At 43.6% G+C, this 26454-nt stretch overlaps 1 protein-coding gene across 1 annotated transcript in view; it reads left to right on the top strand.

Moving 5' to 3' along the window:
- Positions 1–15436: 15436 nt before the first annotated feature.
- Positions 15437–26454, top strand: part of CMTM4 (CKLF like MARVEL transmembrane domain containing 4) — a 72789-nt gene continuing 61771 nt past the window's right edge. Inside the window, exon 1 of the mRNA XM_006130547.2 lies at positions 15437–16428. Coding sequence (XP_006130609.2) covers positions 16243–16428 — 186 coding nt within the window. The 5' untranslated portion in view covers positions 15437–16242. The remainder of the gene's footprint in view (positions 16429–26454) is intronic.

Below are 26454 nucleotides of genomic sequence, written 5' to 3'. Positions count from 1 at the left end.
ATTAAAAATCACAATCGTCACTTAGGCTACGTCTAGACTGGCATGATTTTCCGCAAATGCTTTTAATGGAAAAGTTTTCCGTTAAAAGCATTTGCGGAAAAGAGTGTCTAGATTGGAACGGACGCTTTTCCGCAAAAGCACTTTTTGCGGAAAAGCGTCCGTGCCAATCTAGACGTGCTTTTGCGCAAAAAAGTTCCGATCGCCATTTTAGCCATCGGGGCTTTTTTGCGCAAAACAGTACTGTGTTGTCTACACTGGTCCTCTTGTGCGCAAGAGGGCTTTTGCCCAAACGGGAGCAGCATAGTATTTCTGCAAGAAGCACTGATTTCTTACAGTCAGTGTTCTTGCGGAAATTCAAGCAGCCAGTGTAGACAGCTGGCAAGTTTTTCCGCAAAAGCAGCTGATTTTTGCGGAAAAACTTGCCACTCTAGACACAGCCTTAATGTTTACTTTCTGGTGGTTATTCTTGTTGATTGTAGGGAAAATGTCCAGGGAATAATATCTGCTAGAATATGTAGCTAGAATATGGCCATCAGATTGTTGAAGAAACAATTTGCCAGACTTCCAGAAACAGATTAAAGCGTTATCTGAATGTAGTCTCTCTCTCACACCCACCCACCCCGGCATTGCTTAGGTCTGTAACTCAAAGATTTATTTTTATTTTTTTTAAATGAAAAATATACATGCATTATTTCAATTATTGTATTTTTCAAAAAGGAAAATGGAGGCTGAAGTGAGTTCAGGGTGAGAAGGGGCAGTGGGTAAGTGACTTACAGCAGGAGCTTGGAAGGTATGGAGGGGCTCAGAGCAGGGGGAGGGCATTCTGAAGTCAAGGCAGGTAGGAGGTGCAGGACAAGTGGCTGAGGCTCAGGACAAGTGGCTGGGAGTGGGATATTAAGGGGTGCTGTTCCAGTAGCAAGTCCTCCCAGCCAGCTGCAGCAGCGCTCCCCTACCAGTGGCCTCTCCACTTGCCATCACCCGCAGGCTGTCTGGGGGTTGGAAACCAGGCTGTTATAACTAGGGCTGTAAAAATTTGTTTGGGAATGTAATTGCTAAAAATAATAACAGTGACACGCACTGTGGGCTCTGCAGCATAAAGCTTAAATAAGCTTTAAACTGCAGAGCCTGCAGCAAAGCCTCCCTGGGAGCATGACTGGCCCCACTTTTGTGGAGGAAGATGCCACATTGAAGACGGAGTCCCAGCTTTAGCTTTATACGTTCTGCATTTCCAAAATATAGCCAAACTGCAAGCAGTGCTTTCACAGATGTCGCACGATCTTTCCCATGATGAGGTTCTGTATTTGGTTGCCTATAACTTTGCCATACTTTAATCATTTTGGGGCTGAAATTTTCCAGGCCAGGTGTATGCCTCAGACTGAACTCTTAAATATTTTTGCTGAATTTTCTCTAGCCATTTCTCAGAATGAGGTTGAGAAAAATATTTTTATGATGGGATGCAATCTCAGAAGTCCCTTTGGGTTGTCCCCCTGGAGTGCTGATCATGCCACTGCCATTCACCTTCCTGCTCTCTGGGGGTCCCCTCCTGCTGGGCCAGATCCTTTGGTCTCCCTAAGACAAAGGACGGAGTTGGGGTTACTGCCCCCTCTCCATGCCGCAGAGCAACATGGGCACTGAACCAGTTCAGTTGCAAGAGGACTCAGCACCCAGGAATCCAACCTCCAAAAGGGATCAAAATCCCAAACAAATTCATCTTACTCTGTAAAGGTTTTACACAAAGAAAGCTCATAAGGTAAGCCCTCTATCAATGAAAGAGAGAACTGCCCTGTAGTTGCTTCCCCTAGATAACAATTATTTACACTGGGCTTGATAATAAGTTTGTATTAAGTACAAAAAGGATTTAATCAGTTGCCAGTGAAAACAGATCAAATTAAATCACTAAATTTAAAATGAATAAGAAATATTTAGGTAGTTTTAATCCAGTAAGAAATGTTACATGCATACTTGTTAGCCTAAATAGCTGTTCTTAATTCAGTTTAAAAGCTTCAAATCAGAGTTGATCTTTTACTTTAATTTGGGTCTACAGCATCTTTAATGGCAGGCATTACCCTGAAAGGAAACAGATTCAAAAGCCAGCTGAAGACAAAGGATGATTGCTTACCACTGGTTAAGTAGACTTTCCCCCAGGCTATGTCTAGACTTCAGAGTTTTTAAAATCTCTGCTGCATCCAGGGAACACATCCGCTTTTTTGGAACACTTTCCGAAAAAGTGGGCGCGTTCTTTCAGCATTCCTGTATTCCTCATTTTATGAGGAATAAGGGATCTTCCAAAAGAGGAGGTTTTTCTAACTTTTGGCCACCTGGAGAGCTGTATCTACACTGGGCCACTTATTCCAGAAAATCAGCCTCTTCTGAAAAAACAAGCTGAAAAAGGTACGCAAATTGGGGTTCACAATTTGCTTATCTTTTTCTGAAACCCTCCACCCCCTATCCTCCTGCAGTATAGAAATAGCCCTAGACTGGGAATCCTTTGTTTGCAGTTCCCATCCCCATGGAAAAATTACCAGGTTCAAGATGGATTTCAATATCAGGGAGCATGGTCACATATCCTTATAGGACCAACCACTGTTTAGGCTAACAGGACAGATGTGACTATTTATAGGTTGTCAATTTGAGCACCGAGTCATTAAGTTTCCAGGGCACCAGTAATGACCATTATTAACACATTTAGAACTATAAACAGATTCACACTTCATCTTTCTAACTACACATACAAAAATGGTACATGCACAGAAATAGGCTATACAGATTCAGCAAATTGTAACATTAAAATAGATAGGTTATAGGAGGTATTTTCTCTAAAACATCTTCAAGTTATGCATATTCATATTCACAAGCCAGTTTTCATAAAGCATGGTGTGTGTGTCAACTTTATTTTGCCCCTATTAAAAAAAATCTTATAACTTTTTAGAGAGTCTAGTACCTCCATATTTTGGAGCAGGGACTTGAATAAGCATAAGCTCCAGCCCTGAATAAGTAAGTGATTCTTTTAGTACAGACAGTATCCTGATGCAGATGCGCAACAGAGCTGAATTAAGGTTGCACAGACCATCTTAAATCTTTCATTTCCTGAATTTTGAGTACTTGACTTTTCAACTTTAATGTTCTTTTTACACTATTGTAAGTAATGTTATTTGTCCTACAATAATATTCAGAATTTTTTTTTTAACATAGGAAGAGATAATCACTACCCAAATTGTTTGCTATCTAAAGTCCCACTTGGGAAAAAAGCATAGCTGGGTTCATAAAAAGTTGATGAAGGAGAGTTCATCAATGGCTATTAGCCAAGATTGCCACATGTGGGGGTGACCCTAAATGTTTGGCGAGGGAGGAAAAAGATGTGGAACTTCCCAACTGGCCCAGTTCTGTACACACCCCATAAAGCTCTGGCACTGGCCAGGGTTGGATACAGGATACTGAGCTATATGGACCCATAGACCTTACCCAGTATAGCCATTCTAGGAAACATCTATGCACAGTCCTGTTAATTCAATAAAACTATTTGTCAGTATAAAGATATGCAGTTGTATAAATGTTTACAGGAGTGTGGCATTAGATTGTAAACTCTTTGGGAAAAGGAAAAAATGTACTAGCAAAGAGTTTGGGGTCATGGCACTCAGTTTATTACATCTATAGCACCCCCAAAAAAAGAGGCTTTTTTATGTGGCATGAGAGATGTAATAGAAGGGGCAAAATTAATACAGGCTGAAACTTGGTTAACCGGGACACACTGGTCCAGCAACATCTGTGGTCTGGAACGTTCATGGAAGGCTCATGAATGTCCTGGGACCAACGCGTCCTGGTGGAGAGCAAGCACCTGGGAGTCCTGCAGGCTGGCAGGGCAGCGGGAGCCTGAGGTGTGGTAGTGGGGCTTCCTGGCAGGGCAGTGGGAGCCCCACATGCAGTAATGGGGCTTCCCATTAGTGCACTGGGAGCCCACTGTGCAGAGGCAGCGGGGCTGCCTAGCACAGCAGCAGCTGGATGCTGCAGGGAGAGCCTGATGCGCGGAGGCTGCGGGGCCGCCTGGCTGGGCAGTGGGGGCCAGTGAGAAGGGGGAGCCAGCTGGGAAACCAGTGGTCAGGCTGGAGGGGGCTTGGTGGCAGGGGGGACAAAAACGATCTTCCCTTGGTCCAGCAGAATCCCTCCTCTTGGACCAGTCAGATGCTGAGGATGCCAGACCAGTGAGTTCCAACCCATCGAACAAAGGAGAAGGAAAAGAAAGGAAAGCTATGATTCCCTGAAGGCAAGGATGGATATGGTCATGTAAACAGGGAGAGGAAAGGATGGAGACAGAAAACGCTAGCAAGCCACCAGCTACATACACCTCTGAGGAACATAGTGAATCAGTAATTAGGATTTGCCCTGGTTCTTTTTGTCAAAGGAATAAATGACTATCCATAAAGAATGGCCATGTATTCACAACACACTTGAAGATCACTTCCACTTTTTGATGGCTGGCTGCAGAGAGAGAGAGAGAGGGCACACTACCTTTACCCGCACATGCAGAAACAGACACAGACAAGAGGGATTTTCCTGTCAGTGTATGTAATCCACACACCCTAGCTATGTCTAGACTACACCTCTCTGTCGACAGAGAGATGTAGATTAGGCACATTGAAAATGCTAATGAAGTGGGGATTTAAATATCTCGTGCTTCATTAGCATAAACATGGCTGCCACTTTATTCGAAATGGAGCCTTTTCAAAAACCCAGCAGTGTAGATGCGGATCTTTCAAAAATACAACCCTTTTTCGAAAGACCATGTAAACCTCATTTTATGAGGGATAAGGGATCTTTCGAAAAAGGATTGTATTTTCAAAAGATCCGCATCTAGACTGCAGGGGTTTTTTTTGTTTTTGTTTGTTTTCAAAAAAGCTCTGTTTTGAAAAAAAGCGGCAGCCATGTTTATGCTAATGAAGCACGAGCCTCTGATGTGGTGGTTTACATGGTTAGATCCTGTGATAATATTGCCTGTATAGATGTGTAGACAGAGTTGGCATTGGAGTTGATTGCAGGGGTGGGTTCCTGGATGAGTATGATGGAGGTGTGCTGTGTGCTTATTAGAAAGAATTTGTTTGAGGTTAAGGGGTTGTCTGTAGGTGAGGATTAGTCTGTTTCCCAAGGCTTATGAGAGTGAGGGGTCATTTTCCAGGATGGGTTTTAGGTTGTTGACAATGGGTTGGAGGGATTTAAGTTGGGGGCTGTGGGTGATGACAAGTGGTGTCCTGTTGTTTTCTTTGTTGGGCCTATCTTGAAGTAGCTGATGTCTAGGTTATCCTCTGGCTCTGTCAAACTGTTTTTTTTTTTCACTGAAAAAACAGAGTACCCAGACATCAGCTACTTCAAGATAGGCACAACAAAGAAAACAACAGGACATCACTTGTCATCACCCACAGCCCCCAACTTAAACCCGCCCAGCACATTATCGACAATCTACAACCTGCCCTGGAAAATGACCCCTCACTCTCACAAGCCTTGGGGAATAGGCCAAACCTCACCTACAGACAACCCCCTAACCTCAAACAAATTCTTTCCAATAACCACACAACACACAGAAACCTGTTGGGGAATATTTTAACTTGTCAGGGCACTCATTAATGGATCTCAAAGTCACCATATTATTTCAAACTAATTTCAAAAGCCAGATCAACAGGGAAGATACAAAATTTAATTTCATTTACAAGTTTAATACTTGCAACAGAAGTCTAAACAAAGACATTGGCTGGATGACCAGCTGCATTCCACATCCTAATGACACACACACACAAAAGGTACTTAAGAGTGGGTACTAAGTGCTCTTCTTAGCTTCATTTAGCATGAACATTCTAATTGGCAATTTCTTTCCCCGCTTTTTCCTCTTCTTTTTCCTCCGCCCCCCCCCCCCCCGTGCTATTTATTTGAAAATTGGACCCCTTAAACTTCATTTATCTGAAGATGTGAGCTGTGCCCACAAAAGCTCATGATACCATCCAAATTTTTTGTTGCTCCCTAAGGTGCTGCAAGACTATTTGTTGTTTTTTAAGTTTTTCCAGTTAGGGTATGTCTAGACTACATGCCTCTGCCAACAGAGGCATGTAAAATAGGCTACCTGACATAGTCAATTAAGCGGGGATTTAAAGATCCCCAGCTTCATTAAAATAAAAATGGCCACCGTGCTGTGCTGGCTCAGCTGATTGTCGGCACAGTGCAGCAGTCAAGACATGGATCTGTCAACAGGGGAAGCCTTTGTTGACCGCTCCTGTAAACCTTGTTTCACAAGGCAAAAGGGAGCAGTCGACAAAGGCATTCCCTGTCGACCAATCCACGTCTTGACTGCCGCGCTGTGCCGACAATCAGCTGAGCTGGCACAGCATGGCAGCCATTTTTATTTTAATGAAGCCGGGGATATTTAAATCCCCGCTTCATTGACTATGTTGGGTAGCCTATTTTACATGCCTCTGTTGGCAGAGGCATGTATGTAGTCTAGACATACCCTTATAGACTAACATGGCTACCACTTTGAAACTAGCAAATGAATCTCATCCCGCTCCAAACCTGCTGTGCGGAGTTTAAAATTCCCAAAAGCTTACAAAACAGAGCTAATAAAATTTTGCTTCCTTCCCCCCCTCCAGCCCTCAAAAAGCTTTTTTATTCCAAATGCTTCGTTGTATCCTATACACTTTGTTCATTCTCTCATTATAAAAATACTAAACATCACATGGAGAGCATAACTACACCCACACTGCTTTCTTACCCTCTTCTTTGTGTCTGTGTTTTCATGTGACTTTTCAAAGAAAACTCTATCCTTTCCCTCTGCCCAGTGGTACATATTTTCTCAAAGCATTTATTGCCATGAATAATCTAAGATTTGAGCCTGTCCCAACCCACTTCTAGAAAGCTATCAAATACACTTATTTTTTCAACTACATTTCTATCACTATTTAGTGTGTTAAGACTCTTTCAGAGAAAGCATTATAACCTAAATCTTGTCTGCTATCCAGTACCACTAAAGGGCTCATGGCTCTTTTCATAGGAGCAGGAGTTTACCTCAGTATTTTTTCATCTTTGTTTTTCCCCCTCTCAGTTGTGCAGCTGTTCACCTGTCTACTGCCCTTCACTGGAGAGGTGGGGGCATTATGGAACCCTGTGTACAGTTTGCAAGTGCTTTGCAGTCCTTGAAGAGGAAAACTACATGTTTCAAATATATAATACCTTTTCAGGTATGATGTTTAATGATAATGAAGGACTCCACTCCCAGCTGCTGGCAGTTGTGTAAAGGATACAAAAGCATCCCCAAAGCTCTGGATCTCTTGCCGTTATTTAAACACATAGGGCTGCGTCTAGATTGGCATGATTTTCCGGAAATGCTTTTAACGGAAAAGTTTTCCATTAAAAGCATTTTCGGAACAGAGCATCTAGATTGGCATGGATGCTTTTCTGCAAAAGCACTTTTTGCGGAAAAGCATCCGTGCCAATATAGACGCGCTTTTCTGCAAAAAAGCCCCAATCGCCATTTTCGCGATTGGGGTTTTTTTGCGGAAAACAAATCTGAGCTGTCTACACTGGCCCTTTTGTGCAAAAGCTTTGCGCAAAAGGGAGTTTTGCCTGAATGGGAGCGGAATAGTATTTCCGCAAGAAGCACTGATTTCTTACAGTAGGAAGTCAGTGCTTTTGTGGAAATTCAAGCGGTCCGTGTAGCAGCTGGCAAGTTTTTCCGGAAAAACTGGCCAGTCTAGACACAGCCATAGGTGAATGTCTTTGCTGTTCCCTTTACAGGTGCAGCCCAGTGGGAGAGAGGTTTATGATGGCTTGAAGCCTATGAGTTTTCCTGACCCTGTGCTGTTCTGGGAGTTGTATAGATTCCTGGCATAATGTAGACTGCTCTAGGGGACTGACTATGTTACAGCAGCCTTCTCTGGGTATCCCTTGGGGTGGGCCATAGCACTGCCTGAAATCTCTGCTGTAATGGAGGGCTTGTGAGGTGGGCCTTTATCTATTGGTGCCTGCCTTGGGGAACTCTGTCCCCAGTTGCATACAGGGATTTTAGGGGTCCTTTACACTATTCTGGCCCTTTACCCGGTTCAGATGGGCTAAAGCAGAGGTGAGGAGGTCAACAAATTATACAGAAAGAAGTGTGGCTGATACAAAGTATAGAGGATGACAATAAATTGGGTTGACTAGCTCTCTCTATTAGGGTATCTGCACTTATCCTGAACTTGTTTGAAGATCCTATGATTTATTCCTAAAATGAAATGTTTTTGTCTTGTGAGTAAAACATTTATTGAACTTTTCGACCCACTGAGAATAGTTTTTGCATGTGACTTTAAGGTAACTCCATGGAGCATGTTTGCCATTGTAATTCCTAGTGAGTTGTCTCTCTTTATGCTCTATCATGAGTGTGTTGTAAAATATTGGCATCAAAACATATGGATAAAAATGATGATTTTAGCTGATCGATAGCATTTTCAGAGAGAACCAAACCCTTCAGACATTTTTATTTCTTTGGGAAGGAATCTAAATCCAGATTTATGTTTTGCAGCTCAGGCTCTCACTTATTTATGCATTGAGATCAGGTCTGTTTACCATGTGAACTTGTAAAAGATGAGATGAACAAATTAGATGCAGTTCTTTAAAGCCTATATTTGGCAGAAGCTTTAGGCACAAGTCACATGTGTACGCTTGAATGAAGCTATCTGACCAAAGAGCATGTCAGACACAGGTGAACAATGTCTGTTAGTTTACATCCTTGGAGAACTATTCAGTACATTTCCAAGGTAAACTAGGCAAACCAGTAGGTCTGAGAAAAGGGCACTTAACTTTCAACAATATCCTAACCTTTAAAGGTCCTCACTGGAAGATGCCCCTTCTTGTTTGTACTCACTGTCTACCATGCTACTTTCTGTCCCCTACCCTCAGCAGCCTGCCTAGCCTTTTAGCTGAGGAGGACTAAACTAAGTTCTCTGCAAGGTCTGTCAATGCTGTTCCTGAGTTGGTCTGAGACATCAGCACTGCCCACATCCTGGGGATTCTGTGTGCTGCTTTCCCAGTCCTAGCAAAGTGAAACTGAGGTAGTGCTGTGAGCTGTGCTCTTCTACTGCAAGTTAATCCTGGAGTGCTGCATCAGCTGCCATCCGTGGTCCATTTCTGCTTTCACTGAAGGTCAGTACCAGAACTTTCAATGGGAGCAGGATGGGGGCCTTTGTCCTTACCATGCACGGTAGTAATCTCTAAATCTGATTTAGAAAAAAAAAAAAAAAACCCACCACGCCTGGCTCCCACATTGCTCAGGGCTACAGAATTACACACAATTTGGCATGCTGTGCGCCTGCATGGTGTGAAAAATTATTGGATGTTTTGCTGAATTAAGAAATTAAAATACACTGGAATTCTCTCCCAAGTGAAATTCCTGTACTGACATTTATTGCATGTTTTTGAACTTGAGAAGTGAGAATGCTGTGGAATTTTTTAGAGTCGGGATATCAAAGGAAAACATTTCTCTCTTATGCTGGAGTTAAACTCTAATCACTGCTCAGCTCTCTTGGAATTTGGCAGCATACCAGTGCTCCTTTCCTTTAGTAGGTCATGTGGAAATACTAGCATGTTTTCTTAAAGAAACTCTCAGCTCTTTTCAAGTACTTACATGGATGCTACTTTCCTGTTTAAACTGGGTTCTGCTTCAGAAATTGCATTTTCCCTCAGATAAGAACTATTCACATCTACAGTTTTGTTGGGGTAATCATTCAAATATTTCAAACACAATAACACCTTTTAATTGCAACTTCATCAAATAATTCTACCTCTGAAAATGTTGAAAATGTAATATAATTATTGTGATGCTCACTATATGCAATGTTTGCTTCATTTTCATCTAGGTTTCTATTACTCTGAAGTTGTCCATATGTTTACCAAAGGCTGTAAATCTTATATATATGAACAGCTGGTACACAAAAGCAATTTTGTTCAGTTATAAGGGTGACATATGGTTATGGATTCTCTTCCCCTTGCTCTTTGCCCAGATTATTGATTGGCTTTAAGATAGAGCCAGAGTACTGGAGATATTTTCTGATAGGCAACAGTTAATTCTGTCCAGAGTTGGATTATGTATTCTGTGCTAATGTGTTGTTGTGCTAGCTCCTTTATGTACGTAATATGTACACTGAATTCAGTCTCTACTCCAAAGAGCTCACAGGCTTATTTTAAGAAGTTATCTTAAAGTAACATAATCTGTTTTGGATGAATGCAATAACCTTTAGCCTGGATCAATATCTGAAATGTATTTTATACATTTAATATCTATGTATTTTCTTTTGAACACTATATAGCACACTCTATAAAGGCACTGCCTCTGTGTCAGGCAAGGACTCTGTTTAAAATATGGGCAGAAACCACAAAAGCCTTTGCCGACTTGGTCTGGGGAAGCCAGCCCACCCATCTTTCCATAAGAATGCCAATGAATGTCCCAATGGCTCAGTATATTGACACCAGGAAGCACACCACTGGTGGCTGAAACTGCATGCTTGTGCCCCAATACTTTTACTTAAAACATATGTTAAGCTATGGTTCAAATAACACTATCAGCATAGCTTGTTAGGGAAATTCCTCACCATTGCAGAAATAACCAGAGATTACCAGAAGGGATAGAGTATTAATCATTCTTTTCCCCGTTTGTGCTCACTTTTGATGATAAATAACGTGGGGCCCTTCAGTGTTTTCATCCACAGTTCTCAAAATGCTCTATAAATACGAAGTTCAACTTAGGGATGTTAAGGACTAGTTGACTCCCCCCCCCCCCCCCTTGCTGCCTCTATCAGAGGCAGCAAAGGGGGGAGTGAAGGGGGCACTTCAAAGCCTCAGCACCGCACATTTGAGCCCAGGATCAGCTGTGCAGTGCTTCCCTTTTGAAACGCCGAGGCAGCATTCAAAGGGGCAGCCCCGCACAACTTGAGCCTGGGATCAGCTGTGCGGCACTCAGGGTCAGCGTGGGACTCCCCAGCTGACCCCGGCTCTATATGGCATTTCAAATCGGCAGTGCAGCATGGAGTCCCCCGCTGACTCCGGGCTCATTGCTGCATTGCCATTTTGAAATGCACAAGAGCCCCCGCTGGGGACTCTTGTGCATTTCAAAGTTGGCATGCTGTGTGCAGCCCAGAGTCAGTGGGACATCCCGTTGGCCCCAGGCTGTATACAGAATTCTGCATTTCTCCTTTAAAATGTACAAGAGCCCAAGCAGGGGCTCTTGTACATTTCAAAGGAGGAATGTGGACGTGCCTATCGACTAGTTGACTAGTCGATGGAAATTTCATCAACTACTGAACTAGTCAATTAACTGTTACTTAACATTCTTAGTTCAACGCCTCATCCCTTGGCTCCCCATTTTACAGAGTGATGGTATGGAGGAGTTAAGTGACTGGCACAAGGCCACACAGGAGAGCTGTGGCCTCCCACTTGTGTTTTACCCAAATTCCTCAACTGCAGCAGATGGCATTCTCTTGCAGCATGCTATTACGTTCTGACTGAAATGACAAGGGATAATTCAAAATCATGTTGGTTTTGTAAATGTTTTGCTTTAAACCATTCTGTTCATGGTTATTTTGTAAAAGCTCCACTCCACCCACTCCTTAACAAATTATAAATGTGGCACTGACAATGTCACTTTGAGTTGTTAAAGTCCTGGTGCTTCAGGAGCAGCAATTGGAGAAAATTGACTGTTTTTAGTGCATTAATATTGCTAGTTGTCTGTTCCAGTTATGATAGCATATTAGTGCTGTTTCTTCATTTCTTCCTGCTTTCTTCTTATTAATTATGCCTATTTTGTTGTCTTATTTCCTCCCCGTGTTCATAGTTCTGTAGTGGACTGAGTTATGGGTTCATTACTTCTATTCTCAGCACATACTTTCTCGTTTCTCCTTCTCTGCATTGGATGGATCACTAAATCAAAGTTTGCCTGCTATCTACAAATCAAGCTTTCTATGGATCACAAATCCTATGTATGAACATTGTCTCCTTTCATTAAAAAAAGTTTGCTATACAGGTGTTACAAGTCAGTGTGGGAATCAAAAGGGGATAGCTCAGCCTCCTTTGGCTACTGCTAAAACATTACTCCATACCAAATGAAGACACAGATCTCGGGGGGTATGTTTCCACTAGCTCATTAGTTCCTTGTGTACCAGTAGTTCGAATTAGACATCCTAATTGGAACTACCTACTCCATGCCGCGTGTAGCCGCTGGCACGGAGTTCGGACTAAGGGGGATTTAAAAATGGCGGTGCCCAGGAAGATGCAAATGAAGCCCGGGATATTTAAATCCCGGGCTTCATTTGCAACTCCAGTTGCCCTCATTTGCCTACCTAGCTCGAACTAACGAGCTAGTGTAGACATACCCTGGATGATAAAGAAATGTCAGAAGTGCAAATATTTGCTCATGGAATATACCTGATGGTATCAATTACAAATATGTATTTTGCATAGGAGAAGTTGACAATGTAAGGGAGTTAATTCCTGTATCTTTGAATTCTCAGTTCAGGCATCATGACAGTACTATTAATGTGCACTTTCTCTCTGAATATGTAAGGTTTTAGAAAATGTATGCAGTTGCATTTATATACATTTATTTGCCATATTATGTTGTACCTCTTTCGTAGATTATGATAGCATTTTTGTGTACAGAAAAATTGAATGTCTCTGAATGTTATCCCTCCTAGGTCTGTATGCAGTTATGTTGTGACTATAGACTACATCTTGCCTTTGCATTGGGTTTGCTAATTTAAAATTTCACTTAAAAATATTCTAGCCCTTATAGAAAATGAATACAAACTAATATAGGGTGTCTTTTAGGGTTTATGGACATTCTGTAACCGTAGATCTAAGAGATGAAAACTGCCCTATATGGTTCAATAGATTAACTTTGAAACCTAAAGAAAATTTTGAAAATCTCAACTGTGTTAACTAGTTCACTGCTGATCAGCAGTAAAAATATCCAACAAATCTGTTTATCCCACACAACTCTGATCCCTCTTGGGAAACCAAAAGTCTCCTACCTAATGACTGTAATAGCTAACTGAGATTTATAGAATTGTGTTTTATCCAAAATACAGCAAAATGAAAATTGAAAGTGTGAAGGAGACAGCACAAAATAAGTTGAATTTAATAGCAAAATAACACATAGGCCATTATATTGACGTCATATATTTGTGTTTTTTGGATTTAATACATGTATAATTAAGTTCAAGTTTTAAATCTTTATTGAAAATTAAAGGTGAGTTTTCAAAATTGCCCAGGTGAGTTAAATACTTGTGCCCAGATATACAAGAGAATTTTGACCGCTGTTCCCACTGACTTTCAATTTAAATTTAAAAAAGAAATAAAGACTAAGGATGGGATTTTCCCAAAAATATAAAACTGATTTATTGTAAAACTGCCAATTGGCTGTGCCAAATTATTGTGGAATTCAAGTTTAGCTTGTCAACAAGTAGGGGGGACTGGAAAAAAAAACAACACTGTGAGATGTGATCCTGTTTGTTACCTACATTTCATTCTGATTTTCTTCTGATTTGCTGTACCACAGAGTAGATGGCACCTTGGTTATACTGCCATCTACTACCATAAAGAGTTTCTCTTTTTCCTTGTTTACCCTTCTTAAATATTTGCAAACTGATCTCATAATTCTCCTCCTTCCCCTATTCGACAATAACTAAGGTCAAAGCACACAACAACCTGCTCAGAAAACTGGCTGGAACGACATGGGTCATCAACACCTAGATTTTATGCACTATTTGTCACACTGTTTATTCCAGAGTGGAATACTGCACTCCAGTATGGTTTCACTCATCTCACACAAAAATGACTGACATACAACTTAATTCCACCATGTGTGTCACCATCTACCTTGGTTACCAGTTCTCTGCAATATTGATCCACCTCGTGTTTGCAGAGAGGAAAACGTAGCAAAGCTTGTGACGAAATTGAATGATATGCAGTGTCTACTGTTTATTAAAAAACTTGATTAATCCATTCCATGGTCATCTGTCTGCACATTGCCTAGTGTAGAAAAAATTTACTGTGTGAGGGATTTATGGTAAAGGACACATAGTAGGTTTCATAGTCCACAGAGTGACTAATAATTACCTTGTCTTGGATCCCACTCAATGTCAACTTGGGTTTGATTTATGGAAACGCAATGAAGCCTTCTAAACCAGTTTCGGATTGGACAAGGAATTTTTGCTACAGCAGAATTTTGGCAGCATTTTAGAGAAGTCATGGTTTGTGATAACTCACACTGATGCATATTATTGAGGACTGCAAAATTACTTAGCTTCCTGGAGGTCTTTGTGCTTTGAACACTGTTGATAAGAACATTGTGGGTTAGTTCAGCGTTTCTCAACCTTTTTCTATAAAGTACCCCCTTTGAAAAGGTACCCCAGTACCTACAGTTTTCAGACACACAAAATTTTTTCTACCATTGCAGCACATTTGTTTAAACAACAATCATAGCCGGGCAGGCGATGAAATTTTTGGGTGTAAAAAGTACAAAAATAATAAAGTGCTGTAAAACTTAAAACAAAAATTCAGTTTTCTCCAAATTTCAGTTGGGTTGACATACCCTCCCCCCAGACTTTTCTGGAGTACTCCTAAGGGTACTTGTACCACTGGTTGAGAAACACTGGGTTAGTTTGTCCAGCTTGCATAAATCAAATAACAACAATCTCTTAGTAAAATAGGACATGACTGAACTAACAATGAACATCATAGGAGTCCCATTCTCTTCATATAGCTCTCACTGCAGGACTGAGGTCTTAATCTCTGTGAGTCCTTCCAGTTTCTTAAATCCTGTTGCTCTTCTCCATGTTCCCATTAATTAATTGTCTCAGGAAGAGTTGACCACACACTATTTCAGCTGTGGTCACCCCAGAGCTGTGTAAAAAGCTTCTTTCTGTGACCTCTGAACAAACCATCTGTGACCCATTATTGCTTTGGGGGTCTATTTTAAATATTAACATCACAGCACTTGATAAAGAGGGAATAGTTTGTGGTCTGCTTTCCAGAAAGCTGGCCTGGTGTAGTGCATAACGAGGTGGGAGTCTGAGTTTTTTTGCCCAGCTTTGCTAGGCGATTTCTGCATGAACTTGGATGAACCACAAAGTCACTCGCCCATCCCATGCCTTGGTTGCCCCATTTATAGAAGGGGGATCACCCCACCGCCTATCTTGGCAGAGACTTCGAGGCCGAAGAGCTTTGGGAGATTTGGTGGGGAGGAGCACTAAGGCCGGGCACGGGCCCATCTTCAATCCACGATCATCTTCTGCCTTCTAGGCTTCTCTCCTCAGCCGTACCTGTGGCACAAACCCGTCTTCCCAGAAGACGCCAACTCCAAGCGACATTCATTTTGCCCCCTTTCTACCCTGCTGCTTCTCCCATTCCGGATGCGCAGGACTCTCTCGGGGCAGGTCCCGGGAATGGCCGGAGTCCGGGGCGCAATCCCGGGCACGCAGAAGCCCTACAGGGCTGCCCGTGGGCCTGTACCCGGCCCTTGCTGTGGGGCGGGGGCCCTGTGCCCAGCCTGTGGGGGCGGAGCGGGCCGTTCCCCGGCACGGCGGCCATCCCTGACCCGTTTCGCGGGGAGCGGGCCGTTCCTCACGCTGCCGCCGGCCGGCTGTGGGCCAGGCCAGCCGCGCAGGTAACCGCTCCCGCTCGGGGCAGGCGCCTCCTGGCCCCGGCGCGCCTCAGGGCGGGCTCTCTCCGCCCTTTCCGCTCAGCGGCAGGGGGCGGAGCAGGCGGCAGCGGCAGCAGGAGCCGCTTCTCCGGCCGGAGCTGCCCCTGCGTAGGACAACAAGGGGGATCCCCGGCGGGCAACTCGCGCCCGCCCGGCCTAGGAAGCTGAGCCTGGGGCGCCGCCACTAGCCCCGGGCACCGACCGCCCCAGCCCGGCACTCGCGGGGGCGCGGCTCCGCTCTCCCCAGCAGCGGCGCCCCGGGGGTGAGGAGCCGGACGCCCTCCCCGGGGATTGCGGTGCCAGCGGCGGGGGTCCCTTGGCGGGGCTGGCGGAGCGGGGCCGGGCGCCGCACCATGCTGCCCCCGCTCTCCCTGCGCCCGTCCGCCTAAGGGAGGGAGCCCGCGCCCCGCGCCCCGGGCTGCCATGCCGCCGGCGCTCCGCTAGGCGAGCCCGGGCTCCGGCAGCGGCTCGGGACCCGACGGGCGGCGATCGCGGCACCTCACCCAGAGCCCTCCGGCGGCGGCGGCGGCGGCACCATGAGGAACGGCGAGGACCTGGAAGGCTTCGATGGCGAAGCGTCCAGCACCTCCATGATCTCCGGGGCCAGCAGCCCCTACCAGCCCACCACCGAGCCCGTCAGCCAGCGCCACGGGCTGGGCGGCCTCCGCTGCGACCTGGACTATCTGCGGAGCGCCTTCGGCATGGTCAAGATCAGCGAGGTGGTAGGTACCGCGCCCCGGGCCGGGCCGGGCCGGGTTCGCCCAGGGACGCAGTATCCGTCGCCTCTCCACATGCGCGTCAGCCCGTGAGCGGGGTATTGGGATCCAGGCCCTTTGCCCCAGCGGGGTGTTGTTCCTCCCCCTGCCTCGGCGCCCTCCCTGCTGCGGGGGGAGTGGGGTGGGGAGGGGCTGGGAAGCAGAGGGGTTCGTCCCTGCGCCCCCTAATCTGTGAGGCTCGCGGGAGTTGGAGCGAGCTCTGTTGCGCTTCAGGTGGGACTTTAACCTCCCTCTGTCCTTCATCTCGCTCTGCTAGCACGAAAGGTTTCTGCTTGCATGGCCCTGCTGAGAACTGTTAGCACTGCCACCTCCTTCGGGCCACGTTAGGCTGGAAGGTTAAAAGAACCCTTGAGTTGTTGGTGAGTGTCCTAAATCCCAACCGGGGTCGGTTATAAATTCTGCCTCCCCTCCTCCTTTTTTCTTGGTTGGGTTAGTTTCACTTGTGCTAATGGTTGCTTGATGGTCTTATTTTTAAGAGCGGGAGACCTGGGAATTCTGATCTTTTGATACGAGGCAGCAGGTGAGGGGCAAGTTTGAGAGTCCCTTTTCTGCCTCACATCGATTCATCATCTGGTAAACAGTTCACATCCATTGTTTCTCTGTTGCTGAGTCAAAAGTGTGTAGGAGACGGTGTTTTTGATGTTTTGTAGGTGTATTCACCTACCCCAGATTACTTTGGCTTGGTTTATGTGTATATGTGCTACTTAGCTGTTAGTGTATTTTTAGTTGTAAAGATGTATATGCTCCCCGCTAAAATACCACTTTACATGTTTAGAGCTCTATTGAGTAGATGTGGGACCTGGAGAACAGAGGTTCTGGTGAAGTGAAAGTGATATTAGCTCTGGCATTTTTTGTATATAAGAAAGTTTTATTTAAAATTGTTTAGGCCACAAACTTCATTTTAAAAACAGCCTGTGCTTTCCTACATGCCATTTGGAGCCCACTTATTCACTTTCTTATATTGTTAGTTGGTGGATTCAGGACTAAATTGTATGTGTACAGATTTGTAGCCGACCTGTACATAGCTTTTGATATTATTGCAAACATTGTCCAGTTATGAAGGTGACCAGTTAATCTACTTTTTTTAATTTGAGAAGAATATTATTTTTATTGAACTGTGATTGAAGAGAAGTAGGATCTGTGCATCTACATACCTGTACCATCAGAGTATCATGATTTTTGATTATTGAAGAAGTAACTAGTTGTGCAGCTGACATTCTGTGGCCCACATTTTGCCCTTTTATGAATCCTACTTCTGTTGACTTAAAGCAACACTGCAACTTGAACTCTAGTCAGCTCAATAAATGAATTGAAATAGCTTTCAGTCCTACACCTGCATTTGAATCCCACTGCTGAACTGTATTTGATTTGATTTGCAGGATCAGGTGGGGACTAATCAAGAGGACTTACCCATTGTGCTATATATTGCGTAGACATGCCATAAAAAGACAGTCTAGGGTGCCGATCCTACACAGATTCTCAGTGTATAAAGTTAGCACATGTGTGAGTAGTTTCCCTTGACTTTAGTGGGATTACTTTTAGCATATAAAGCAAAGCATGTGGCTATGTCTTTGCAAGACTGGGTCCTATACTTCTGGCAAGGTTCACAGGAGGAAACAAACAGGAGGAGAATAAATGGGAGAGCACAAAGTAGCTGTAAGTCTAATGAATCGTATTAGTAAAAATTCCTAATTCTTGTAGTTTTACACACTTTAGTTTTTAATTTTTTTGTCCTTGTTTGTGGAAAATTCTTACAAGCAGAGGACACTCATGAAAGTTCGGATCTTGCAGGCGAGTAATTTCATTTGCAGTAGTTCCAATCGGCACTGCTTGTCCTCATACATGTTGCTCACTTCTGTACTTGCAAGTTCAGGCCTCAACTGACTGAAGTGGTGTTAAATGCACAAATAAAAACACATTGAAGAAATAGGGAAATATTTTTAAATGTATTTTAGATAGTACACGTCACGTATTAACAATTTTATAGTAAACGTTTTTAATATAAGTGTGATAAAGATATTAGTGTGTGTGTCTCTCTTTTTTTGAATATGTGAGTACAGCCGTCCACTATATGTCCAAGATGCATTCCAAAAAACTTGGACTTATAGCGAAACAACTAAAAGTGGGGAATTTTTTTCCTGCGGCTGACTTCCATTTGCGCAAATGGGGTTGTTGCTCCCCCTTTCCCTCCCCCGACTTAAGAGCGGGAAATGCTTATAATGCATCAGTTCCTACAAGCATCAGCAACTTTTGTGTGAAATGGATGTATACCGGGGCGACTTAGAGCAGGAATGCCTTGTACCAAGGCAGCACAGTATATGGTATATACACAGCACAGTATGTGGTATATTGTGATTTTTCTAGGTGTTTTTGTGCATATGTGTGTGTGTGAGATGATACTGTTTATCTTTCACATCTGGCTTACTTTATTAGTGGGATTTGTTTTACCAATTCTTTTTCTGATAATTGCAAATTTAGGGATTTTTTTTCTCTATCTTCTTGGAGATGCCACTCCATAAGCTAGAAATTACTTATACAGTTTCATATAGTTGTATGACCAATGCATTAGGGAAGAGATGTATATTAAGGTTTGTTTTTTCCTTCCTTCTTGTTTTCTCTCTCAAATGCTCCCTCTCTTTGTGGCAGATAATTAGCACAAGATTCAGAAATTATAGTGGGCATATGACGTATTAAAAATTAATACAGTAGAAAGCACTTATTTTCAGACTTAATTTAAAATATATTCAGGGTGTTTTTCCTTCAATGTCATGCAGGTGTTAACTTTTTAAATCAGAGATTTTGATCTATATGATTGTAAAATATGTTGATTCTGGGGTACTTCTACAACTAGATTGCATATTTGAATAAAGTAGAACACTTACTATATTGTCAGTCTCTCTTTTCATCTCCCCTCAGAAACACGATGCTTTTGTAGTATGTGGTATTGATCATCTTAGGTCCTATGTCCTGAGAGTAGCTCCATTGGAATTAATATGACTAGTGATATGTTTGAGTGTGGGGCCTAAGAAACTGTCATCAATGTGCAACATGCGCCTGTTGTTAGCTATACATGTGCTAAGGGTCCTGTTTTCTGGCGGTAGCAGTGCTGGAGTTGGTGTTTCCTAACATAATCTGCCATAGGACTTCTTGTTTCTCAGGTCTACTATTTTCTCCTCTTGCAGTTACTGCAGCACACTCCTCCTTTTTTGGCAAGTCATATTTAATATTTGAAGTTTAAATGGAGATTTGAAGACTATAAATAGGTTTCTAAATTTTGATTTTGTTTCAAAGAGCAAGCCCCAAAGGCATAACAGTATGTTTCATAAAAACTTTAAAAAAAATCCTACTAGGAAAGAAATAGGAAGAACACATTGTACTGTACTTACAAACGCAGGACGGTCCTTATCAGCTTAGCAAATATTTTGCTACATTTAGTCCATTGTTAATGAAAAGGTGTATGTGGACTAACCTTAGTGGAACTAAAACATGCTTTGTATGGTTTTGATAAATGTAGTCTATTTGTCATGTACGGTGGGACAGAATTTACCAAGACATGTAGAGGTTTTTGACATGAGTCTGAAGCGTACTGATGTTCTACCATGGCCTGGCATATTTGGCTTCTGGCTATTCATATTAGTAAGTAGGAATCCCAGAATGAACATCGGAAATTTGCAAAATAGCAAATAAGTAAACAAACCCTTCTAGAAAGAAGGTGGCAGGGAGGGTATGATGGGGTGTACCAACTTCACACTGGCCTGGGAGGGGTTAAGCCGGCCTGTTTGGCTAAGAAGGCCCCTCCCCCACAGCCCTGCTAGGCATGCTCCAACTGCAGGCTTACTATAAAAGCCAGGGGAACAGCTTACTGAGGGCTGACCATAGGAGGGGAAGGAGCTCCTGTCTGAACACAGCAGCAACTACTGTGGCAAGTGGATGCTAGGGAGAGCAACTAACTGGGAGGACGCAGGTGGGGAAGACTGCCCCATGGACTGTGGGTTACTATAGACTAGGCCACTGGGCCTTGCTGCCCCGCTGCTAGAGGCTATAGGCAGGGGTCCTGATTATGGGGTGAGGCCACGCAGACGGGACTCAAGAGACCCACCACCTGGCTTCCCTGAGGATGGGGCTTCCCACCTCATGACTGAGGGGAAGAGTAAAAACAGTGCATTCCAAAATGTAGTTTAGTCACTTATTTGACAAGTCTATTGTTTTAATTATTTTAATGTTTAACAGTTATACCTTCAGTGTTCTGTAGTAGTTTGTCAATGTAATAAAGGCCACAGTACAGCATTCCAAGTCTTTGAGAAGTGTGAATGCAACAGTATGCACGTTAAAGAGGTTCTACATTATAGTAAATACAGACTGGTACAGGAAGGATTAAATTAGTGTGTGATATATGTGTTGTAATGCAAATTCCTTTATTCAATAGACATAAGATTGAGAGGATAATTTATTAATTCAGGACAGACACTGCCACTTATTAATCTCTGTCCATTCAAATAACTGCTACATATGTTTACTGTTTTATCATGGATTTTGGCAATACTGCTGAAATGATTGCTACTCCAAATGTACATTTTGTTTCTCAAAAAGAAAGGGGAGACAGGGAAGGGAAAGACACATGACTGAAGAATTTGCAGACAAACCCCGCACTTATGACCTAATTGGTTCCTGGAGAACTGTCCTAAGTCAAACCCTTATTTCCCAGAGGCTCAGTAATTAAATGAGGGTTCCATTCCTGGCTGGGGGCTGTGTCAGGTGGAGGCAGTGCGGTACGAGCTGCTTGCAGAGACGGCTGGGGGCTGTGCCAGGGGAAGGTGGCAGCCGGAGCAGGGAGGTCGTAAATGCGGGGAGTCGTAAGTCAGGTGGTCGTAAGTCGGGAGTCACCTGTAGTACAAATAGTTGTCTTCAAAAGAAGTCTGTAGTGACTCAAATTACACTGTTACATGATTGAACATCATTGATAATGCTGGAGTGTGACACTTGAGGCATGAAGAATAATTCAAGTGTTTTGTTAATAAATCTAGTATATATTTGAGAGAGCTTATGTGTCTCTCCATCTATCCAAGAACTCCTCCTAATGGTAAAAGCTTAGACCATCAAATTTAGTATTCAGCTTCCGCTTACCATAACTTAAAGCAATATAAGGGTGTGGTTGTGCCAGGAAAATGGAATGTGCCTGGAATGGGATTGCTTCTCATAAAGCCACACTGAAAAGAGAATCACCGGGCAGGTGAAAGGGGCTGGCTGGAGCTGGAACGCCCCCCCCCCCCAATATCTGAGACTGTTCCAGCCCCAACCCTCCCACTTCTCAGGTGATGCTTCTCCCCCCCAGATTTGTAAAGAGACATTACTAGCTGTTTCCCTTCATCAAGGAGTGAAGGGAAAGTGAACAGTTTGTTACATTCCTCACTGTGGCTGGGCAGCTCATCGGATAGATGAGCAGTGCACTTTGCTCTTGGTCCTGGACAGGGACAGAAAGAGGAAGAGCAAGCAGCTCAGCCCTGGTATAAGCTTGAACACTATCTCCCTTCCTCCCCCAGCATCACAGTATAAGATAGTTGGATTGTTGGTCTATGTAAGTAAGGAAAATTCAAGCAGAGAGAATTGTAAGGAAGAAAAGTCGAACACAAGAATGAAAAATAGGAAGGGGTTGGGGTGCAGTGTCTGGGGGGTATGGGTTCAGGAGGGGGCAGAGGGTTTGGCTTATGTGGGGTAGAAGAAGGAGTGGGGGCCAGAGGGGTGGTGGGAGGAAAGGGCTGCAGTGCCAGAGGCAGGCTCTGGCTGGGAGACTTACCTGAGTGACTCCCAGACAGCAGCTTAGTATGTTTCTCAGGCAGCCTCCTTGCCTTCCCTGGCCAGACTGTACGGGCCATGTACATCTGTGAATAAGAGCCAGGGGCAGGGGTGCTTCACATGCTACCTGTTTGAAGAACAGGCAGCTCCCGTTGGCTAGAAACTGGCTAGTAGGATTGTGCTGGGGGTGGAGGCAGCAGGTGAAGCCTCTGCCCTCACTCCCCCAGCTCATAGCTGTGAAACACAAATGGTGTGACAGCTGCTTTTTGGAGCAGCATGCAGGGACAAGTAGGGGCTGCATCTATGGGCTGGATTTGGTGGCTTGGCAGGCCAGATCTGGCCTGTGGGTTGTATTTTGCCCAGCCCTACTCTAAGGTGCCACAGGGCTACTTGTTTTTAAAGTTACAGACTAACACAGCAACTCCCCTGAGACTTAACCTAATGTGCAGCCTAAAATTCTTGTACTCTGTTTCATCCAAATACTTAGTGGCTGCGTCTACACTGGCATGATTTTGCACAAGAACTCTTTTGCGGAAGAGTTCTTGTGCAAAAACTCTTCCAGAAGAGAGCATCTACACTGGCATGTGCCTTTGCGCAAGAGATGTGCTTTTGTGCAAGAGCATCCTTGCCAGTGTAGACGCTCTCTTGTGCAAGAAAGCTCTGATGCCATTTTAACCATAGGGCTTTCTTGTGCAAGTAATTCATGTTGCCTGTCTACACTGGCCACTTGCGCAAGAACAGGTGAGCAAGAGGGCTTATTCCTGAGCAGGAACACAATAGTTCTTGTGCAAGAAGCACTGATTTCATACATCAGAACGTCAGTGTTCTTGCACAAGAACTCCCCAAAAGTGTAGACAGGCTGCAAGTTTTGGCGCAAAAGCAGCTGCTTTTGCTCAAGATCGCGCCAATGTAGACACAGCCAGTATGTTTGCACTGTAGGAATAACTTCAGTTTAACTACATTGCTGTAGTTATGTCAGCATAACTCCATTGTGTAAATGCTTCCCACACCAACTTGAATATTGAAAGCTACATCAACGAACGCATTCTTCTGTCAACCTCATAGCTGTGTCAGTTGGGGTGTGGAACTGAATGTAGCCACCAGAGCAGGATTTTGGTGTTTCTTTCTTGTGATTTGATGCCTGTGAAATTTTATCTAAGTATTGAGAATTTGAATTCTCCTATACTATCATATAATTTTCCGGTATCCCCAGAACCTATTTACCATTTACTAGACAGAGCTGAAAAATCAGTAATTACACCCTTGAGAGAATTTAGTTCCGTTTCTAAACAAAAGACAGGTAAATCAGTAAGTCACACCCTGATATAGTGAGAGCTCCCTTCTCTTGTGGTGGATTTAATTTTTTTCTTTCTCTGCTTTCACTTTCCCTGTGTGATTTCTTCCTTCCACTCTCTATGAATTTATCTGCCTTATTACCTCTTCTTTCCTGACTGCATTCTGTTCCTTTAAGAGGTCTTATTACTGATAATATAGTTAAGTATGCTGTTCTAGTAGGCAATTCCCACACCTTGTGTGTGCAGAGCTTTCTGATTCCAGCATCCTGTGCCTTCTGACGGGTCCCAGCTGAAACTTCTGATTACAGTGTTCCATCTTTGTTCCTGTTAAATCTACTTGAATGTCAGAAAGTATATTAAACCTCATGCATCAGAGCTTTAGACCTTATCCTGATCTTTAATAATTAAGGACTGATTGGTGTGAAGGAATATTATCCCACATTTGCCTGCTGTGTGGTTCTTGTACCTTCCTCTAGTTGCTGGTTCTATCCAGAGATGTGATACTGGGTTAATTGTACCTTGGACGTGACAATTTTGTCTTCCTACTTCATATTTTTTGCTTCTAATTTAAAGTATTGTTATTAGATATGACTTGGAATTTTCATAATAGTTTTTGCTGTGTTAAGGGATAATAATTCTTTAACTTTATTTAGACTAGAGTGTAAACTCTTTGGGCCAAGACAGTGGACTAGGGACTTTGAGGGAAGTTGACAGTTTTGACGTTGTACAAGTAGTAATGGCCATTGAAAGTAGTGATGAAGAAACATAAAGATTATAATTACTGTCTTACAAATTAATTACCAATAAATAGATAGTTTTGTACATAAATATGGTGATAACTCTACTAAAGGAATAGACTGTATAGTCTGAGATGCTTGCTAGATGAAAGTTGCTATCGGATTTGATGCAAAGTAAGGTAACTATTAATATTGTTCTTTGTTGATACTTCAAAAGAATACCCAAGTGCCTCTTGTGGTTCTGTAATCACTACAGGCAGTCCCCGGGTTACGTACAAGATAGGGACTGTAGGTTTGTTCTTAAGTTGAATCTCTATGTAAGTCGGAACTGGCGTCCAGATTCAGCCACTGCTGAAACTGACCGCCAGTTCTGACTTACATACAGATTCAACTTAAGAACCCCAAGTCAGCTGCTGCTGAAACTGATCAGCAGCTGATTCCAGGAAGCCCGGGGCAGAGCAACTGTGCCTCTGGCTTCCTGTAGTCAGCGCTGGTCAGTTTCAGCAACGGCTGACGTGGGGACGTCGGGGGCAGAGCAGCTGGGGTGCTGCTGGGTTGCTCCAGTAGCACCGCTCCTCGCTCCTTGGCGCTACTGGACCAACCCAGCAGCACCCCAGCTGCTCTGCCCCCGGAGTCCTGATTCAGCCGCTGCTGAAACTGACCAGCAGTGGCTGAATCAGGACGCCTGGGGCAGAGCAGCTGGGGTGCTGCCGGGTTGGTCCAGTAGTGCCCAAAGCGGCGCTGCGGGACCAACCGGCAGCGCCCCAGCTGTTCTGCCCCAGGGTCCGCAACAAAAGCCTGGTCTGCTGGGGGGGGCACACTAGCTGCGCCCCCCCAGCAGACCAGGGACACGGAGCAAAGCGGCAGCGGGGCGTGCCTCGCCTCTGAGGCTTTGCTCTGGCGCGGAACCGCTTTGCTCGCGGTGCCCCTGGTCTGCTGGGGACCGTCCCCAGCAGACGAGGGACACCGCGAGCAAACCCGCAGCAGCGGCGGGGTCCCCCGCTTCTGAGGCTTTGCTCCGGCCGTAAGTCGGATCCGCGTAAGTCGGGGACTGCCTGTACTTCATGAGTCCCTACAGCTTATATTTTATTTGTTTAGTATAGGATATGCACGTATAGCACCTATCCTAAATATAGGTTGCATTTGTGGCATCAGTCTTAGAAATAGTCTCTTTGAGGTGATATTTCAGTAGACTTTTTCTACACATTTAGTAATTCTACTGGGATAAATCATATCTATCATTTCTTTAAAATTATTTTAACACTTTCCTCTTAGGGAAACCTCCCTTCTTTTTAAGGTTTTTAGCCCACTTTAATATACAGTAAAATTTTTATGTTCATACTTACCATAGCAGTTATTCGAGGAGAAGTAATGACAAAATAACTCTTTGTTGTTTTTTTTTTAATTATATTGCTTGAAAAGCTCCTGAAAGAAACAGCTAGAAAAAAGAAGCTTTTGGAAAGTAGTGATCTCTGAATGCAGTAGAGTGAATGAGTTTCTCTTTCTGCTTTGCCAGACTTTCTCGCCACCTAGCAACAATAGAGAATAAATAATGCCAGCCTTTGGCTGTAAAATATTCAGTCAGTTTTTGGAGTATGTCCTCCACTCTACTGTATATTAAATGTCTATCTAAGTTAACTCAGTTTTAAATCCTACATCTATGAAGAAACTCTTTTTGGTGGCTGAGGTTGCTATTATATTCTGTTTTTACTACTAGGATTAATGGATGTTAGCATAGTGAATTGTGTGGTTGAAGTGTGACTGTATTCTGAAAAGTTTCTTGGTCCTCTTTGTGAGTCTTCTGGTGGAAAAATTCTTTTTTGTTGCTGAGCCTTGTTAGTGACTTAGTTATAGGTTGAAATCTACATAAGGAAAAGGACTAGAGATTTATTGTAGGTTTTATATCTCTTCTCCAATCCTTCCACCCCCCTTTTTCTTTGTGCATAGCAGCAGGTAGAATGGAACAAGTCGACTCTCAATGTTCTAAGTTGTGTCCAGTGCACTTCAAAATTTCTTTTAAAAATATCAAGCTCAGTTGTGGATCTTAACTAATAATTTTTGGTCAATAAAACTTTGCATGGATTTTATTTGCAGAGGTAGAATTAGACACACAATGGAAACTGAATTATGGACTTACTGTCACACCA

Source organism: Pelodiscus sinensis, chromosome 12 (genome assembly GCF_049634645.1).
Source record: "Pelodiscus sinensis isolate JC-2024 chromosome 12, ASM4963464v1, whole genome shotgun sequence".
NCBI lineage: Eukaryota > Metazoa > Chordata > Testudines > Trionychidae > Pelodiscus > Pelodiscus sinensis.
The sequence above is the reverse complement of the archived record's forward strand: the minus strand, read 5'-3'. Positions and strand labels throughout refer to the sequence as shown.